At 41.5% G+C, this 20,167-nt stretch overlaps 2 protein-coding genes across 6 annotated transcripts in view; both read right to left on the bottom strand.

Annotated features, from left to right (window-relative positions):
- Window positions 1-204: 204 nt before the first annotated feature.
- On the bottom strand, window positions 205-7,568 carry SLC35E3 (solute carrier family 35 member E3). Its single transcript, XM_006267066.4, has 5 exons — window positions 7,089-7,568; window positions 6,361-6,471; window positions 3,715-3,873; window positions 3,093-3,175; window positions 205-2,624 (listed from the first exon to the last, which is right to left on the bottom strand). The coding sequence occupies exons 1-5, from the start codon at window positions 7,476-7,478 to the stop codon at window positions 2,438-2,440; spliced, it is 930 nt and encodes a 309-aa protein (XP_006267128.1). The 5' UTR covers window positions 7,479-7,568; the 3' UTR covers window positions 205-2,437.
- Window positions 7,569-10,102: 2,534 nt separating this feature from the next.
- NUP107 (nucleoporin 107) overlaps window positions 10,103-20,167 on the bottom strand; it is a 44,162-nt gene continuing 34,097 nt past the window's right edge. For all 5 annotated transcript variants that reach the window (XM_059726077.1, XM_014595894.3, XM_059726076.1 and 2 more), the window contains 9 exons: window positions 18,115-18,153; window positions 17,621-17,771; window positions 16,331-16,437; window positions 15,046-15,148; window positions 14,634-14,794; window positions 13,976-14,101; window positions 13,054-13,167; window positions 12,331-12,498; window positions 10,103-10,452 (listed from right to left, as the gene is read on the bottom strand). In XM_059726077.1, the coding sequence (XP_059582060.1) occupies window positions 10,345-10,452; window positions 12,331-12,498; window positions 13,054-13,167; window positions 13,976-14,101; window positions 14,634-14,794; window positions 15,046-15,148; window positions 16,331-16,437; window positions 17,621-17,771; window positions 18,115-18,153 (1,077 nt within the window). In that variant the 3' untranslated portion in view covers window positions 10,103-10,344. The remainder of the gene's footprint in view (window positions 10,453-12,330; window positions 12,499-13,053; window positions 13,168-13,975; window positions 14,102-14,633; window positions 14,795-15,045; window positions 15,149-16,330; window positions 16,438-17,620; window positions 17,772-18,114; window positions 18,154-20,167) is intronic.

Below are 20,167 nucleotides of genomic sequence, written 5' to 3'. Positions count from 1 at the left end.
GAGCCGGGCAATTCAATCAATCTGGGAAACAGATGCAGCAGCAATTCTTTGCCCCCAAATATAACAAGTAACTAAAATTCTGTCTCCCCCCTAGGACATTGATGCTCAAGCCACGTAACTGTATCAAGACAGCAATGTCATCCCAAGATTAGATAAGTCTGGCTGTTAATGTTGTGAAACATTTGATAAAGAAAGAGACAAAAATAAAAGTCCAAGAAATTATTTTATTCATTAGGCATAATGGGCAAAACCCAAAGTAAAACTGTTCAATATATGAAAAAAATCCAGGCAAGCACCCTATAGGACTTGTACCCAGGAACAGAGTGTATTTATTGTGTACCCTCTTAAATAGCCAGTGTTTAAATCACTTCCTTAATTTTCTTTTGCAGTTCTGAAGATCTGCTCCTGTCTCATTTTTAAGGAGCCATTTTTACCATCACACATTTTTGGCTAGTTTTCTCCCCACGTAATATATTCACATTAATCCCATCTTAGGTCTTTTGTCATACAGGCTTCTAAACCAGTCATTTCATTTCTAACTCTAAGAATGTCCTTGTGATTTATTTACATTTTAGAGGAGCTTGTGCACAGCACAAATTAGTGCAACCTGCTTTCTCAGTGCACAGACTGAAGAATGTGCACCTAAATATCAGACAGTTCTAAACACATTTCTCAGCACTCCAGATTGGTTTTTAAGCTAACAAATTATAGGATTTATAAAAATGTTTATAAAAGAAATTTTCCTTGGACCTGTACAAATGCCTAAGACACAGTTGGCAAAGACACAAAATTCTTTAGCTGTTCATAATACTGAAACAATATAGTATGATGTAAACTTAGGCTACCCTACCCGAGAGAAATAGACTTTTTTTTAAATCAAGTGCTCTGAAAATTGAATAAATAATTTCCAAGCCTGAAAACAGGCTGTACTGTAAAAGGTGACAGATTGCTTCTTGCACATTAAAACAACATTAAGGGTTTTGATCATTTGTACTGTTAAAAAGCTGAGAGAACCCAGCTATCCAGTCATTCTTGTGGGCTGCTGTAGAACCCAAACACCTGTTTCTGCTTATAACTTAAAACTACTACAGATAGAGATAAAAATGCAATGATTAAAGTAGTGCAAATAAATTTTAAGCACTTGCAAATCCGGCAGACACATTTAACAGATTTATTGAAAGCAGGAACATTGTCATGTTAATGTTTTCTATAAGGTGGTACTTTAGCTTTTCCCAAATGGCTAAAAAACTAAGCCTGGCTTTGGCACAGAGCAGTCATTTATACACCACAAATTACTGCAGAACATGTGCCCAACCCAAGCTCCTCACTGGTTGCTGCAGATTTCCTGAAGGGACCCCAACATAAGATTCCCAGCTATTCTTTGGGTTCTTCTTATACAGTGAACCTTTTCAGGGAAAGGTGTCTGCATGGGTGAGATGCAGAAGAGCAAAAACTAGAACAGTATGAGGTTCATACCACACTTTCTACCCCATGACAGTTTACACATACTTATTAAAAAGATCTCTTTTGGGCCCTGTCCGGACATAGTTTTTTAGCTGCCCCCAATATTTCCACGTGCCAACCATAAAACAATTTTCATTAATGTAAGAAAACTGTGAAGCAGAAACAGGAAATGTTCCAAATATCAGTGACTTTATCAAATACTGTTACATGTAAAGATCAACTCAAAGTGCAGATCTTGTTTTCAACATCTCTACCATTTGCAGGGGGAGGGGTGGAAGGGATAGTTGGTTCAAGTTGATCATTACAGCTGCTGTCTCCATTCATCGTTTCACTAATAATTCTACTCGAACCATTCAGCTGAAAGTAATTCACATAGTTAACCAGGATCCCTGCACACATATTTTTGCTTTTCTCTGATTTAAAAAAAAAAAAATCCCCAATATTTGGTTAAAAAAGTAACCCCAAATCCACATTTTTCCATGTTTAAAATGAACCACCACTGCATGCATGCATGCATGCATGCATATATATATATATATATATATATATATATATATTAGTGGCGTTCCATTTAAATGTGGATTTGGGGTTACTTTTTTTTTTTAAGCTGGAAATTGGGGATTTTTTTTTTAAAATCACAGAAAACCAGGATCCCTATACATGAGGAATCATTTTGGAATCAGAGTTATGGTTGACAGCTCTTTTAACATAAACAGCAAAAAAGCAAGGTGCCCTTTCATTGTCTAAAAGTCAAAGAGGCAGCAAGTGTCCTTATATATTGGAATATCTGCACGTATGGGCCTCAAAGCTTCTTTACAATAATAATACTGTCAGATCACAGGGTCAGAATTCCTTCAATATTTACTGAAACAGTAGCCACCATTAGCTCATTTGGTATGGATGTGAAAGTCACAGCAACTCTTACAGCATTTACCTCCCGATATGATGAATGCTTCTCCCAAGAAATGTTGGTTTATGGACGCTGAACCAATTTACTCTTACTGCCTTCCTGTTCACCAAGTTTGAAGTGGGTATATGCTAAAATGCCTAACAATGTGCACAGAATCCCAAGACCTTGATTTACTGATAATGGATCCTTAAATAAGATGTACCCTCCCAGAAGAGTGATGCAGAACTTGAAGTGTCCAAACATATTATACCTGCGTATCTGTTAAGGATAACAATTGTCAAAAAAACAAATCACCATCTAAACCAAAAATAAACTGTGGCATTTCACACAGATTTCTTTCCCCACAACTTTCCACTTTAATCTGTGCAATTATGATACGTGACAAATTGTATTTACATGAGATGTTTCATCCAACTTGCTGCACAAATCAACCAATACACAAACAACAATCACTTTATACACTTCTTACATAGAGCCACAAAGGTGCATGCAAATGTTCTTAGAGACAAAAAGATCACATTACTGCATTAATGACCAGTGTCTAAATGAACCATAAGAAAACAGGCTAAAACTGGATTGAGCTCTTACAACTGTAATATTCAGGATAAAGTTGGTAAATTACCAATTTGCCAAGGCTTTTATTTCCATTATAATATATAGCTAAGTTACCACAAATCCTATTCATTTGAAAATAGGAAGTGACAAACACAAAGGATACGTGACAGGAGAGGTATTTCCAATGATCCAGTAAATGGACAAGTTTACCATAAAGGCTATTATACCAGACAGCAGCACCATTATCTGTGGATTAACAGACACAGTCAGTAATCCAACATATTTCTCACCAACTTCAGTTACACCTCAAGTTGTTTAAGTAAGTTTCTTTACTTTCAAATACAAATCGGGAAACATCACATAAGAGAACAAAGAAAATTGAGAACAGAAAAATGCAAATATGATTTCAAATTCAGTGCAGACAACTTGAGTAAGAAGTTCAGAACATGCTCATGAAAGGCAAACAGTGCTACAACATGCATTGTTTCTTCTTTACTCCCTCTGTCTGAGGCAGTGGCCCCAGAAATTCAACTGAGCCCTCACAACAATTTTATGAGATAGGTATAGCTGAAGGAAATTTGCTACTTTCTTGATTTCTTACATGCAAACATGAGTGGGCTGAAAAAGATACTCAGTCAAATCTACTAACAAAGATGCCAAAGTGGCACAAAGTCACCCCTCTTGCTTCCTTTACTGTTAAAAGCTATATTTGAACCTATTGTACTAAGTGATAAACGCACTGGTATCTAATTTAAAATAAAATAAAAAGAACAAATAAATCTTACCACAGCAGAAAGTGTCCATGGTCCAAATATCCCCCCTTCTCCAAATACTGGCTCAAAGAAGGGTACGGTGCAGAACAACATGGCACAGGACATTGGTGCCTGATAGTACAACAATTGCATAGAGTTCACCTGCAGCTCATGCTGCTTGGCTCCCACCCACTAAAACCAAGAGGAAAAATGGTGTTAAACATGAGAAAAATCAAACCCTATCATAAAAGCAAACTTAGCTACTAATGTGGAGGGAATTTAATACGGACAGTATTGTTTTCCACCTCTCCTTATGTCTCAAACAGAGACATACTGGTCTTCACTTTACTCTGGGTAGACAGTGCTGAGAAGACTGATGAGGAAAAAAAAAAAAAAGAACACGAATAATTTCTTTCAACAAGCTGTCTAACAGTTAGCTCTTGACTTTTTCTCCCTTTGTTTCTCTTCCCATATTTTATGAGAAAAGTCTTCTACCCGAGTACAGATAGAAAAGTGGAAGGACTGTAAAACTGCTGGCTCCTGTCTTTCTAATACTACACTCTGAACCAAGTGTAAAAACATACTGAGTGCCTTCCACAAAAAGAGCAAACAACATTGTGAGATCTACTAGTACTTGTAATATTCTGTATTGGGGGATGCCACAGCATGATTATCAAAGTTGCAACAGACTACACCTAGTTACTGGCATGCTGTCAACATAAAACTTAAAATCTCACATATTTTAACACAGAATATTTTATGCTGTTCTTCAAAGCATAACAACTTTGCAGTGTATCCTTATGACAGAGGTCCATAGGGAACCCATATTTCAAGTACTACACGGTATCATTACATTACAAATAAAGCTCCTACCATAATATGTATGTTACTTATCTGTATCTCTTCCTTTTTGTTTTCCACTTCATTTATCACTAACCACTATATGAGCAAACACACATAATGAATACCAATTTAGCTTTCAGTTATACTATGCATGAACTTATTTTGATATAGAAAACCCCAATTTTAAACAATATGCATAATTCAGAATAATTGCTGCATGTTAGTTTCTATGATTACTAAGATGAATGTTATAAAAAGCTGGGAGACAAAGGATTTTTAATGCTTAATTTAGCATTTTTGAAGAAATGCTCTACAGCTAACGTTTAATAAAATTAATATAGTGAAATGATCACGGCTCTAAATTAAAACACATCAGAGCTTTCTGTTAAAGGACAAGACATGATTTCACCTAAATATCAACTTAGATATCTGCAAGATACACGCAGTCTGGCCACGCCAGGTAACGCTGCCTGTTTCTCTTGTTTCTTTTAATACATTTTAAGACCAAAAGGAACCTTTATCTTCATGCAGTTCAGGGGTGGGCAATTATTTTTGGCAGAGGGCCGCTTACTGAGTTTTGGCAAGCCATCGAGGGCCGCATGACAGGCAGCCCAGGGCAGATAAATATTTTCTAAATTTTTTAGGGGTCTTGTGGGCCAGATGGAATGGCCTGGTGGGCCACATCCAACCCGCAGGCCACGTTTTGCCCACCCCTGATGTAGTCTGACCTCTTGAAATACAGGCCAACCAATTCACTCTACCAGAGCTACTTATTGTGCTACCACTTGTGAATCAGAAAGGCATCTAGTCTAGGAATTTTGATCTAAAGATATCAAGCGATGAAGGATCCACCTCAACAGGATGAGAACTCTATCCTGGGAAAAAGGAATTTGTAAAAGGACTTTGGGATCCTGGTGGATAATCAGCTGAGCTTCCAGTGGGAGGCCAGGGCTAAATGTAGCCCTGGATGCATAAACAGTGGAATGTCAGACAGGAATGATATACTACCTCTTTATCTGTCACGGGTGCAACCACTACTGAAATACAGTGTCCCATTGTGGTGTTCACAGTTCAAGAAGGATGTTGAAATATTGGAGATGGTTCAGGGAAGAGCCATGAGAATAATTAAAGGATTAGAAAACATGCCTTAAAGTGAGATACAAGAAGCTCAATCTGTTTAACTTAACAAAGATAAGGTAAAGGGGTTACTAACGGGGAAAGAATTCTGATAACAAAGAGCTCTTCAATCTCAGACAAAAGTGTAAGAAGATCCAATAGCTGCAAGATGAAAGTAAGCACAAGGTTTTGACTCTTAAGAATCATCAATAACTAGAACAACTCCCCAAGCACTGTGGTAGATTGTCTGTGACTAGAAATTTTAAAGTCAAGAATGGATGTTTGTCTTTTCTAAAAGATATATATGCCAATTCAAGTAGATATCAACTCAGGTAAGCCCAATGTCTTGCATTAAGACAGGAGCACAGCCTAGATGTCCACAATAATCCCCTATAATTTTATTAGAATCCTAAAATAAACTGTACCAATGGTCAGTCCCTTGCACTGTTAAAAATGTGCACCTTTTCTGAAATAGCTCACAAGCATCTTACAGTCACTATATCTATATACCTTTTTCTGCTTGAACAAAGAGATGTCTGTTAAATGAAATCTCTTCTCCATCTAGGCACTGGTATAGTGTTGCAATAGCTTTAAAACATTTCTAGACCATTCAACTCGTTGACATTATGTTCCAATATTTGAAACACTGTTGACCAGTCAGTTCTGTTGCAACATTTGGTGAAAAATAAAAAAAAGAAAGAAAGAATAATAGTTACCAACCACTTGGTACAGAGATGTAACCAGAACACCCAGAGTAGCAAACACAATTCCAAGGAAGTTAAACTTGACATCGTAATAGGAGTTTAAGAACACACCTAAAGTTATGGGAATCTGCAAGAAAAAACACACAGCAGTTGATATTATTTACATTTACAGGAGGTGGAAGTCAATGGCTTGAAACTTAGTGTACCCATGATGCTTTGGAAGTGCCTTCCCCCATCCATCCCGTAACCAGCTGACCCAGAGTTCCCCAGGCCTTCCAGCAGTTACAGAAGAGCCACCGCATTCAACTTCCACACACAACTTCGCAGCTTACCTCCTCTCCCTGCTTCAGGCAAACCTGCATTTTCTCCTGGGCTGGCTCCTACCCAGGCTTGTCAGAGACGTGACTCGAGCCACGTATCCCTCAACACAAGAAAAGCAGAAAACCACCACACACACACCAGACCTGAGCCCGGCGTTAGGGCTCTGTTGAGCGGCCTGGCAGGGCCCGCGGGGCGGCTGTGGTGTTGGTTCCAGGGGGTTCAAGGGACCGGGATGTACCCAAGGCAGTGGCACCCCAGCACAGAGCAGCCCAGCCCACCTTTCTTGCCCAGAGGCTTTGCCAAAGGGCTGGACCTGGAAGAGGCAGGGCAAGTGAGGGAAAGGCCCCTGCCACACACCCTTGGCCCCTCACCCATGGTCCGCCCCAAGCTCTCCGAGCCCCGGTGGCAGAGGGCCCCCCTCACCAGGGTGAGCTTGATGCGCAGGGGGAAGGTCTTGCCATAGGCCAGGGTCTGGATGGCCACGATGGCCGGGGTGGTCATGGCCTTGGCCAGCTGGTAGGTGCCGATAGTGTTGTTCTGCAGGGACAGGTTGGTGAAGACCACGAAGCCACAGAAGCTGAGGGCCAGCGGCAGCACCTGCCCGGGCCGCAGGCTCTTGGGGGCGAAGACGCCCAGCGCCTGGCACAGCGACAGGCCGAGCCAGGTGGCGCCGAAGTGCACGAGCGTGAGGCTCAGGTTGGGGAAGCCCAGGCGCACGTACAACCACTTGTTCAGGAACACGATGCAGATGGACGAGCCCAGGTTGGCCACCAGCGCCGCCGCCAGCCGGCCCCGCGCCGCCGCACCGCCCATCTCCTGCTGCTGCTGCGGCGGCCCCAGCAGCGCGTCCGGCGCGGGCAGCCCGGCCCCGGCCCCGGCCAGCGCTCCCCGGGGCGGGCGCCGTGCTGCTGCCCCCGCCCACCGCGGACTCACGTGTCTCCGGGCGCAGGATCTTCCGGTTGCACAAGGAGGGGGAAGGGGGCGGGGGAGGGGCCGGCGGGGCGGGGCGGGACCCCGGGCAGGGGAGCGCGGCCTCCGCCCCCTGCGCAGGCGAGGCCGACCCCTACCCCCCGCCACGCACATGCACCCCTCCTACCCTTCTCTGACAGGCGCGTGCACCCCGCCTGACACGTGCATACACCCCTTGCCACAGACATCTCCCCCCACACACGCATCCTCTACAGCCCGTCACCCACCCCTCACACAGCCCCTCTCCAACACCCCCCATACCCAACACCCCCCCCAGCACACACACACCTTCTGCCATCCCCCCACCCAGAGATTCACCTACCCACCTCTCACACAACCTCACACATGCATACCCTCTCCCCAGCCCCGCTTGGCGCGCAGGGTCACTCATCCCCTCAGGCGCACACACTTTCACCCCTCACACACCCACTTGATACACTGCTGCCCCCCCCCCGCTGGGGGGCAGTCCCTCCCCCCGGTCAGCACTCATCATTTTTGGTTTTTGGCCGGAGAAAAATCAGTTACCCCAAATCATTTTTTCATCCATTCACACCCCTGTGCCCCTTTAGGGGTCACATAGGAAACCCCCGAATCCCTCTCTGAACAAAAACCCTTCTTCAGGCAAAGGGAGAGTTTACAGGTTCTCCCTCTGCCTGAAGAAGGGTTTTTGTACCCAAAAGTTTGCAAAGAACAATTTTTTCCAACTATTTTGTTTGTCTGATAAAAGATATCACATTTACCCCAAGAAATAGTTGCAACATTCCAGCTGCTTCATTCTCCAGTCCTTACAGCACAAGCACTTTTGAGGACTTATACACCATGAAATTGAGTAAATTAATTGGAGGTTTGAAGTCCAATTTTTAGTTCTTGAAATTCAACCTTGACTTACTCATACACTGTATCGCCCTGCAAGTGGTGCCGAGTCCACTCACAGCAGACAGGACCTGCTGGTGTGGCCCCATCCCCTGCTAGCCCGGCACTGCTTGCAGGGGATGGGGATAGTGCTGGTGCAGGGTCTGGTCTCGGTGCTCGGCTGGGGATACCCGCTTGCAGAGGACAGGCTTGGTGCTCGGCTGGCACAGGCCCATCCTATGACTGGCCCTGGGCCTGCAAGGGCTGGTGTCCCTGTGTGCTGTGAGTGGCACTGCCGAGTGCTGAGCCCAGTGGTCAAACAGCGCCTCTCGTAGTGGATGGGGCCGGGAATTGGTACTTGGCTGGTGCAGCACAAACAGCACCACTCGCAGATGGAACCACAACAGCCGAGTGCTGAGTCCAGCCCCGCCTTATACATCATGCTTATGAAAATCCTCACTTTTCAAATCAAAAAGCTGGGGTGGGGTCAACCTATACACCATTAAATACGGTAGGTCTGCAGAACTTTTATTACTAGTAGCAAGGAAAGAACAAAGAGAAGCCAGGGCTTGACTTGTATCTGGGAAATTTGTACTTAAACTGAACTTAGAAGACACTAAGTTCTCATACACACCACAGCTAGCATCCAAGCAAGACCAACAAGCTTGTTCTGGAAACTATTTTTTGTGGCTGTAACAGGCTCCTTGTCACGTGTGAAAATCAGTTGATATTAAGAAAACAAGTAGAAGACTGGCCTGATGGTCCTTATGATTAGCTCTCAGAGCCTCTAAGTGAAGAACTCAAAAGTCCTCACTTTCTGATTCCAGCCTTCCTGTTAAGCTCCCCACTACTCCCAGCCCTTGAAAGCAGGGAGGTTTTTTTTGTTATTCTGTGCCCACTATAGAGAAAGCAATGACAAACAGAATAGTATTGCCCAATGCTTACTAGTACAGTTTCTTCATATACATATAGTCTGTGTGAAATAATAGGAGTTTCCTCTTCTATTGCTGCACCAGAAATTTCCAAGCATGGACTACCTAAATTAAAAAACTTCATGCAAAATGCCCCTAGGCTCTTTATATTCTTTCAGAGATGACCAGAAATACAGCTTCAGCTCTCAGTTGAAATAAGAACTAAAACAGATATGAACAAGCACAGGTGAGTTTTGTTTTGTTTTTAAAGGAAATAGCAATCAGTCAGCCCTGTTTATGTATTCTCAGATCTGCATAATACAGACCGATTACTTTTCCTTCCAGTTTGAGATCACACAACCCTGAAGCAGTTACGTGACTTACAAGCAGCAGCAGTAGTGCACACACATGCACACATTTTTTTAACAACCTTGAAAGCAGTAGGCAGCCTCTCTTTTTGAGAAGTGTTAGTAACTTCAAACTATTTTTTCCTTATCATTTAATGCCCCTTCTTTTGGACTGTTGTCTTCTGTGCATTCCAAGAACTTTTTTTTGTAGCCTCACTTCCTTCTCCACTGCACTCCTAGACATTCTTCTTCTGTTCCAAATCACAGGCAGTTCCTGTGGAAGTTGCCTGGTTACACAGGCACTGGGGTTTGCTCGCATGGAGCCACTTGCACATAGGCTAGAAAAAACCCACTAAGATTTGTGCCTGTCAGCAATTTTATTGGAAAAAGACATACTAAAAAATGCTGAATGGCCAATGTTATGTTATCTATGCAGCTTAAGTCAGCATTTTTCCAATACAAAAGTTCAAATTTCAATTATTTTATTTTACAAATGTCAAGACATTACAGTCCCCTAAACCTGATAAATATATTTACTTTTTCAAACAGAATATGATATCCAAACTTCCTGTGCAGAAGTTCTGTCAATATATTCTAGAGCTATGACTGAATTTCATATCCCAGAGGATCTAGACCCTGGTCCAAAAGCATTATAGAAGATTCCCTTAGCTTCTGTAGTAGCTTCTTGAGTTCTTCCTTAGAAAACACCTATGAATAAAGATATGAAAATATGAGGTTATATTTTCTTTTGTACATGAGAATACATTTGAAAGTAAACAATGGACTAGCATGCCTAAAATAAGTTGAATAGTGTCTCAACACTTAGATATAACAACAATTAGAATAAAAAGCCTGGTAATTGTCAATCAGCCCAGAAGAGTGGCAGTACTCCAGCTCCACAGACAATCTTCCAAGTTGCTCATAAATCTCAAAACTGCTTAACATTTCTACTACAAAGATCAGCAGAGAAACATTTAATAGTAACGAAGATGGTGATCAGAATTCAGACCCCCTTGTAGAAATAGATAGATCACGGTTCTTAGAGTAGTTGGTTTACCTGCAAACTCTGCCTCTCAGTCAGTTGTTAAAACGCAGTTTCCTCCTTCCCCCTGCTATTTTGCTGCCAGAAGGATTAAAACCAAGAATGCTTCTGTATCTTTGGAAGCACTGGTAGGCCATTTCCAGACAAGCATGGATGTTTGTTTCCCCGGGGACAAGGAGAAGCAGCAGCACACCTTGTGCCACAGCTTCTTGTCCCTGGGGAATTCCCATGCTACACGCACTGTGGAGTGCAGCTGGTTACCCTGGGTGGGGTAGGGGAGGCTGGGGCCAGCAACTGGGCTGGCCCCAGCAGCCTTACATGGGGTCCTGGGGGCCTTGGTGAGCTAGGAGTGTGGCTTTGGCTGGCGAGGCTAAGGTTTTGGGCAGCATGGCTTTCTTAGACCCTAGGATCTCCCAGGGTCAAAAAAAACCAAACCAAACCAAACCAAACCCGTGCTGCAAGATAGCAGTGGAGGGAATGCCTGCATGTTCAGTGTGTGGTGCAGTGCCACAAACAGGTCTGTGGCACCACATACCGCACATCCATGTTTGCTTGAATGTGGCCATACAGTGCATTTGCCAGTACTGGCTCAAGGGGCTTGATTGCTAGCAGTGAAATGCAACAGCAGAACAATGGCAGACAAGGTTCCTTGGGTGAATTTGATACCTTTATTAGACCAACCCAAATGGTTGGAGAATAGTTATTAAGCAAGCTTTCGGGTTCAAAAACCCTTCGTCAGGCTAAGGAATTTTCAGCAGTTGCTGCGTGCTCTTCCTGGATGGAATGAAAAGTAAACAAGCCAGGGGCTGGGCTGGGCTGGGGAGTCAGTTGCCAGGCAGATTGTAATGTATCAAAAATCCAATGTCTGTGTTTAGTCCCTGATCTTAGACCGACACGGCTACAACCTAAACCACTACAGGGATTTGGGAGGGAAATACGCACGCGCGCGCACACACACACACACACACACACACACACACACTATTTAGAGGAAATATTCAGATAACCAAATTTCTCAGGCCTACGTCTTACAGGCCTTAATGACTTTTAACGAACACACAGCAAAAGGCCAAAGTTAATCCTTTATACACCAGTGGTTATCTATCTTTTTAGATTGAAAGCACCAGCCTCAGAAAACGCCAGCTCTTAGCTTTCACTTGTTTTTCAAATATGGAGAGCAATTTTTCTGCTGTAAAGACCTCAAAAATACCCCAATATCAGAATATTTTTGACACTACGGATTCCTATTTGAAATCTCTGAGGTTATCTTGTGAATCGCATGTAGGTGTGTGCATGTTTAACAGTGGTAATACTGCGTGGTACCCTTAAAGGGTCTCAAGGCATCCCCATGGTGCTGAAACGCCATGGCTGAGAATCACTGATGGGGAAGTCCTTTACTACTGCAACTAATGGGATAAAACAGGAAAGACTCCAGATTATACTAATCATAACTTTGTATCTTCTTTTATTAACAGCTATTTTCTAAGCAACTGTATGCTTCTTTAAATTAGTTTTAAAAGCAAAATCAATTTGCTCTAACTCACCATGTACAGTTTATGCCGCTCAGAAGCGACAGTATCAGACAGCCTCAGACATTCCTGATACTGCCCAGTACTGTGTAGAACTGTATGAAGTAAAAAGCACATCATGGGCAGGCACAGCTTTCTCAGCAAGATCATTTGATGTGTTCGTTCAGGATCATCTACAGCATCCTTTTACCAGGAGAAGATGCATTAGTTTTAAATACATTTCCCTTTACAAAGTTTTACAACAGGGATGGCCAATCTGTAGCACGCATGGCACAAGCAGCCTGTGTGCGCGCCAGATCAGGGATGGAGCAGGCAGCACAGCTACAGATATGGTAGGGAGCAGGAAGCAAAGCAGAAGATTGAGCAGGCAGCACAGGACAGGGAGCAAAAAGCAGAGCAGTAGATTGGGCAGGGAAAAGGATTGGAGTAGCACTTGGGCAGGGCGTAGGGCTTATTTTGTGGCATGCCTGCCAAAAAGACTGCTTTACACCCCCACCCCCACAAACAGTGTCAGAATCAAGACATTGGAACAGACAGACAGACTACAGGTCTGATGGGTATGGCAACTGCTCATATTCCACACCAATGAAAAAAATTCATTCAAGCTAGTAAAGCCATGAGAGCAAATTATATAAGCAAGCAGACAAGAGCAACAGAAATTTGAGAATGCCAAAAATTCTTATTATTGAGTAAAGACAGCAATTTAAGATCTATTCCAGGGTACAAGAATCTGTTTACCTCTCTAACATCAACCATCCATCCTCCATCAACAAACAGCAAGACATTATACATTTTTTCTTTTACATCAGCTGTTAGTGCATCCAAGAGACCTTTCCAAATTCCATAATCCATCTGGAGAAGAAACATTACAGTAAATAAAGTATGTATATATTGCTGAAAAGAACAACATCCAAAGCCTATACTAATACAACATCTCATGTACAGAGGCTAACGTGCAGTTCTAATTCTAAACAAAAAACTTAAGTTTTTAGCTGTTGGCCTGCAATGCCAGCTGCCCACAAGCATTTGCATGCATGCTTAACAGCCTGTTTAAAGAGAGTAAAAACAGATGGTTCAGGAGTAAATGCAACCCTTCACAGAAAGCAATAATATTTTGACAACTTATTCTGCCATATTCTCTAGAACAAATTGCATGTTTCAATTCAACTGCATGCTGTACATTTCATACTTTCTGATGTATGCAGTGGGGATTTTTGGTGAGAAAAAACAGCAACATTCATATAGGAAGGGTGTGATAAATGTAGTAGGTCCTTCCACAAAACAGTACTGCCCTTTATTCTCCATAGAAGAGTTAATGGCAAAACATTGCAATGGAGTTTTATATTACTAAAACTGATTTTTTTTTTAAATCTACTAGTATGCTATGAAGTTCTGCAAGTAAAGTTGCAACAGAATACAAATAGAAAATACAAACCTTATAAAGAAGTCTTATGCTTTTTGGAGTTTTTAATTCACTCTTAGGGTTCACAATGGGTCAATCAATCATCCCAATTAGTCGATTTCTACTGTATTCTATTCAAACCAGAACTGTTCCTTTAAACAGGAACATGCAACACTCATGTCTGATAATTTATTACAATGTATTTTATCAACAGAAGAACTGTATTTTAGTAGATCTTAATAGCCAAGATCTACATACCTCATATTTTTTCTCTTTATGTTCATGAGCTACTTTCTCAGTGAAGCTTGCTTGTGACAGCAGTGTAGGTTTCTGTGGAGCTGAGTTCATATGTTTAAACCATTCGTTGAAGGTTTCATGGGCTTCCTAAATTTCATTGCAGAAAAAAAGTTTGCCATTAAAGATTACTACTCAGACATTTTGAATTGATCCATGGATCACTCTGTTATATCTTCTTAGTCTTGTTTTCATTAAAAGCTAATTTAAAGATTTTTTTCATGAAGTCGTCAAACAGAAAAAATTAACATCACTTGCTTCTCTAATTGTACAGAATCAACATTTGGTATGTACTACATTAAAAGCTTCTCAATCCTTTAAAACAGAGGTCAAACTCATCAGGCACAGTGGGCTGGATGAGTAGCCCAGGGCTGGTCTGCAAGCCAGATGAGTGCCAGAGGGCCCCCCAGGCAGTACCATGAGCCAGGTAATAGGGCTCCATGGGTAAGATCCAGCCTGTGGGTCATCTCTGACACCCACCCCCTGCTTTAAAATCCCCCCAAAAGTGCACCCAACACAATAGACTGTTGCTCAAATACATGCAACTTCTCTGGAATCGTAGGAACATGTTTACTTCTTTGGCAAAGTCAAGTACTCATCATTCAGTGCATTTGAGTCTTACCAGATATGCTCTAATACATAAATGTTCTCTTATAGCATTATCATCTTCAGGTGGAAGAGGACTATCCATTCCTTGTTCCTCCCACTGATTATATATTTCTGCTATGGAGTCATGTGGAATCTTCACAAACACGTCTTTTGCTGCTTCATGTTTTTTGGATGCTATGAGAACATAGTCTTAGTGTCAGCACTTTTATTTTACAAAATTTGTTAATGCTGTCAATTAAGCATGATGCAAATTCTCTATAATTTCAAGACTGAGAATACTTCACCATCTTGTTTCTGCTCTTTAATAAGATAGGTAGGGATGTATCCAAAGTCCAATGCTCTTAGATAACCATTATTGCACTTACGAGACTACGAATAGTATGTTTAAATCTACTAAATCAACAAAATCTATAATGTTATCATACCCAAGAACTTCCTCATTATAGCATTGCTTTGCTTAAGTGCCTCAGCCCTCTGTGCAGGATCAAACACCAGCCAGTCAATTACATCTATCTTCAAGCGATCCTCCTGTAAGAAGCCAATATACTTAATTAGACATAAACAAAATTTCTTCAAGGATCAGCCAGTGTTGAATCTACTAAGTAAAAAATATGTATATAAACAATGTTCTTCCTAAAAGTCTTCAGGCAACATTATGAGATACTTATGGTAGATTACTTTAAACACAATTTTTGTATCAACTATCTAAGAAAAAGAGGAACACTGTCCAGTAGCCCAGATCTATTCAAATCCATTCCAAGCATCTCTCTCTCACCTACAGGGCAAACTGCTGATCTTCCCTTAAAAGTCCTAGCAGAATTCGTTTAAATTGTTAGTGGTTGCATCTACATGTGCATTAATGTGCTTTTGCTAACGCATATTAAAAATGTGCGCTTTTGGTACTGTGCATTAGGGCAGCCTAATGCATTTATTTAGCACCTCACATTGGAGGTACTAAATTTAAAGCAATTCTTATGCACAGTAGCTTATTTTACTGCACATTAGCATAATTGCACCTTACATAACGCTTTAATACACAGTACAATAGGCTACTACGGATTAAAGCACATGTGTAGATGCACCTACTGAAGAAAACAAGTCATCAAAACTCCTTCTTCAGCTCCACTCAGTCAATTGTTTCCTGAATAGTAATTTGAGAAATGCCCATAGCCAATTACAATATGCCTTTATCATGTCACTGTTATTGTCTGATCAGAGGCATAACAGTTCAATGGTGTTGACAAAGAACCCCTGGCAGAAGGCAAGTTTTCAATTTCTTCATTTGATTGAGAATTAGAATTGGGCACATGTGCACATGTGTGAGCGTGTGCACGCATACACAGAATTATTCAGGCAGAACAAGCTTGCTGTCTTAGCAAGAAAATTGGTAAACTATTTTAATAACAGCTGCCATTCTCCCTCCCAGCAGACCTTCTTTCACATTTTTGCCACAGATAAGCCACTGATTTTATCTTCCCTTCCTGTTACTCAAACGCATACTGCAGCCACGAAGATTCAAGAAACACACAAAAATCAAACCCAAACTCTGTTCTCGCTCCCTAAGTATGCATCTCACATTCACTCACTCAGAAAGTGCTGCTCTCAGCTTTAGTTAAAAAAAACAAACACTGAGGACACTGCACGCCCCAAGACTCCCATGTTCAGTTGTTACATGGGGGAATATTTGTTTTGCTGACTGTGGACATTTACCTCTGTTGTGCCACTATCTAGAGCAAGGTCATGGTGAGTGAACTCGCCAGCATCTTTCTTGCGAATGTTTTCAACAACTGTTTTTGTTATGGTTGCAACATCCAGACCTACATTTAAAGACAAAATTATATAAGCAATATTTAACTACCAATTTAGATTGCCAGCAAGAGGTATTTTTATTGGGAGTTTATTGGTCCTTAGCATTCTTAATTGTTTGTTTTTATGTTCAGAGTTTCAGGCTGAGCCATATGTTTCTGCAATAGGTAATTTATGGTTGCCTTTCAGAAAGAGGAGACTGGAGTTTAAGAAAAAATAAGAACACTGGGAAGGGGCAGGATTAAAAAAAAGCAAGTTTGACATATGCTTTTCAGTCTGTGTAAAAGGAGAGGCATATAGACACATTTCTTAAGAATTATCTATTCCCATAACCTTGGATTAAAGAGGCAAAAACTGGTTTAACAGGAGTTGGATGAGGGGGACCCCAAAGCCATGCAGTTTTGTAGATTCTTCCCAAATGTGAGAGCCAAGTTGTCTCCTACTCATATAGTTTGTCTTGCAAAAAAAGAAAGAAGGCAGGATTTGTCACATATAACAAGAACTTTGAAACCCAGGTTATATGGGTAGGAGTTAAATTAACTGAGAAAGTGCAGCAGTGGAGACACTGGTTTGAGAATGGTACTAGGTGTCTCCCAAGAAAGGAGTCAAGCAGATCATTTGACTTTTTTTTGTTTTTTTAATTTCGTGGGGAAGAACAGAAAGGAAAGACTGTAAATTATTTTGGCTACAGTAGATATTTTGAAGGATCATTACAAAGCAGCACAGAAGAAAGCTTTACACCAAATACCTGAAGTAGTGTATGGGTCCGTCATGAGTCTTTCCTACATAATCTTTAGTTTAGGGAAAGACAAGAATTGGGAAAAGCCCTGGCCTCTTTAATATGTCTGCTTTTAATTTAGCAGTTCTTTTTGTCTGGCCTGGAAGTGACTGCATGTTCAAACATTGTGCTGAGTTTAGAAAGAAAAGTCCAACCTCAGGAAGCAAGTACAAAGACAATGTTATCCTCTCAAACCAGAAATCATTCTGATTAACTTTAAGAAAAAATTACCACCAATCTAAAAACTTAACGGAAAAAACAGAGACATCGAAAAAGTAGAAATCCATCAAGAAGGAATTTGTCCCACGTTTGTATGGCTGGGACTGGTGGTACTGAATTAACATCACTGAAAGATAACATAACTAGACAAAGAATGGAAGGTAAGCACTTAATTAGCTAGCTTCAGCTGGTCTCACCTGCTTCCTTTGCTAGTTCAAGACAGTGATGGCGTTGCTCAGTTTCCATGACATCTTCCAAGAATACAGCATACTGAGCAACAGCGAGCTCCTGAGGCAAATGGCTGACGTAGAAGGCTATCAGATCTGTGTGCTTCTCAGCCATCATTCGCTGAAGAATAAAACCCAGCAGCATGTACACAGGTAATGAATGTATACTTCTGTACAAATTCTATATTTCCTGTGGGTATTTTTAATACATACAACTGAACACAAACAACAGCTATCAGACAATACGGAACAAATTTCTAAGGTTCCCCAACTCCCCACTCTTACTTTGGCATTGCTACTACAAAGTCTGACAGGTGTGGCTGAGGACCTCGATATCTATTAGGAGACTATAATTAATATTTTTCTGAAGGCTCATGCATTTTTTTTTTACAACTTTAAAGCTTATTTTCTTCCTCAACCATTAACCATAGGCCAAGCAGGACAAGATACTTTTGAAAGCTTACCTGAATGTAGGTCTTTAAGACTTCAACAGAAACTTCTTCCTGAATGGGAAAGAGGAATTTTAATTTTGAATAAAATAATCTTATGAAAGCAACTAAACTTCTCTTTGTGCAATTTTATAGCTTACTGCATACCTAAGACTACATACATAAGAGCTACATACATACAGAGCTAACTGCATACCATGTCTTCAGTAATCTAGTCCTTGTAGCAAGTATGACAGAGAATGCATTTCTGTGATGTGCTCTTCTGAGGCTGACAGACCCAAAAGATAGGTCTACATAGCACAAGGTAGTGCAAGGGTGTCACACTTGCCTTATGCCTTGGGCTGGCTCTGGACTGGAACATGTGGTGGCAGCAGCTCTGGCTTTGGACAGGAGCATGCTTCAGCTCTGTACCAGAGCACATGGCGGAGGCTTCTGCCCATGTGTGCCCCATGCCATAGCTCCAGCCACACATGCTCCAGTTGAGCTCTGGCTCCCACACAGGGCACATTGCAGAGGCTGATGGCCAGAAAGGGAGGGCTGTGGCAAAGTGGCCAGAGGGCAACCAAGGCTGTGTCAGCCATTACTCATCCTTCTTGCCACTGATTGCCATTCTGCAGTAGGCCACTCCTATCAGCCCCATCCATAGTCTGGTGGCCAGTATGGAATGGCTCTGCGGACTGGATCTGGCCCACAGGCCACATGTTTGACATCCTTGCTGTAGAAAAAGCTGAGCTGGTTCTCCGTGCAGCAGCTCCCAAATTAGAAGCGAAGCAAATTAGAAGCAAATTAGCAAGCGACTGCACTTGAGACAATTGCTCTGCTGAAAAGAGGTTTCAAAATTCTCTGGATTTTATTGCTTAAAGTTTCTGGTTTATTAGAAGTATATAACCATTAGCTGTCCCCAAAATACTAATGGAAGAACCTAGATCTCTTTTCTTCATGCATTATCTCTAAGTTACCATGTTCTTCTGATTATATGAGGCAGAAAGGTCAAGTTGCTACTGGCTGAAGAGTATTCTGAGCATCACTGGCTATTTTACAGAGAATTTCTGCATTCCTATGTTACAGAAAGATTGAAGCAGAGCCTCTCTCCACATCAGCTGGATAGCCTGTCATATTTTACTCACAGGAACAGTTTCAGACTGTAGAGAATGCAATTAACTGAGGCTACCTTAGCTCTGAAGAATGGAGCATTCCTTGTTATTAGCAATTGCTAGTTTAATGTAATGATATAGTATCAAATACACTGGTTCTGTACAAGCACAACTGCTTACATGGTAGCGGAGCAGGTGGTGATAATGATACCACTCTCACGTGGTTTTCAATCTTGTACTGCTTTGAACTGCTAGATGTGCTTAGAGAGCTGTGTCTAACTACTGGCAATTGGCTATATTTTGTGGCTTCTTATGGCCACCTGATATTCCAAGACCATAACCATGGGGAACTGTTACTGCCTACCCTATATAGGCAAAAAGTGTCAACCATCTATCAAAAGGTGGTGATTGGTTTTGTTCATGGGCATCAGGCTTATTAGCTCAGACAATAACCTGACTATCCTTTATCTACCTTAAAAAAAGATCTAATGAAGTGGCAAAGGACCAAGCTCCAGAAAAACTTGGATTTGATAGATCTTCTACATCTCCAGTCTGGTTTCAGACTTGGAATTAACGATATTCACTATCTCTGACAGGTATTCTTCTGCTGATAGACTAAATAAAACTGATTATGAGATATTAACAGCTTGAATGCTACTGAGGTTGACATCTCCAGCACTGCAAATCCCAAGAATTACAAGTCATGAGATAAGATCCACAAAGTCATGAGATAAAAACAGGGTTTTTTGCCTCTATTTTGACCTGTTTAGGGTACTCAGGTCATGTTTGAGCCTTCCTCTAGAATCATGAAGGATGGAATTTTTTTTTTTTTTTAAATGAAAGCTAATATTCTCCCATGACCACATGAATGAAAAAGAAGATGCCTTAAGAAAAACAACATAATGGTACTTTTCAAGACTGCCTCTTTGAGAAGTCTACTGAAAAATGATGGCCCTTTAACTAAATTCACTCTG

The sequence above is a fragment of the Alligator mississippiensis genome, chromosome 4, assembly GCF_030867095.1.
Source record: "Alligator mississippiensis isolate rAllMis1 chromosome 4, rAllMis1, whole genome shotgun sequence".
Classification (NCBI taxonomy): Eukaryota; Metazoa; Chordata; order Crocodylia; family Alligatoridae; genus Alligator; species Alligator mississippiensis.
This window is presented reverse-complemented; position numbering and strand designations above follow the sequence as displayed.

What these genes read in the sequence shown, in the direction of transcription:
- SLC35E3 (XM_006267066.4), bottom strand. Translation starts at nt 7,478, where the DNA reads ATGGGCGGTGCGGCGGCGCGGGGCCGGCTGGCGGCGGCGCTGGTGGCC. An exon ending in TGCGCATCAAGCTCACCCTG is followed by an intron (nt 6,472 to 7,088) that starts GTGAGGGGGGCC and finishes TTTTTCTTGCAG; the next exon opens with ATTCCCATAACTTTAGGTGT. An exon ending in TTACATCTCTGTACCAAGTG is followed by an intron (nt 3,874 to 6,360) that starts GTTGGTAACTAT and finishes TCTTGGTTTTAG; the next exon opens with TGGGTGGGAGCCAAGCAGCA.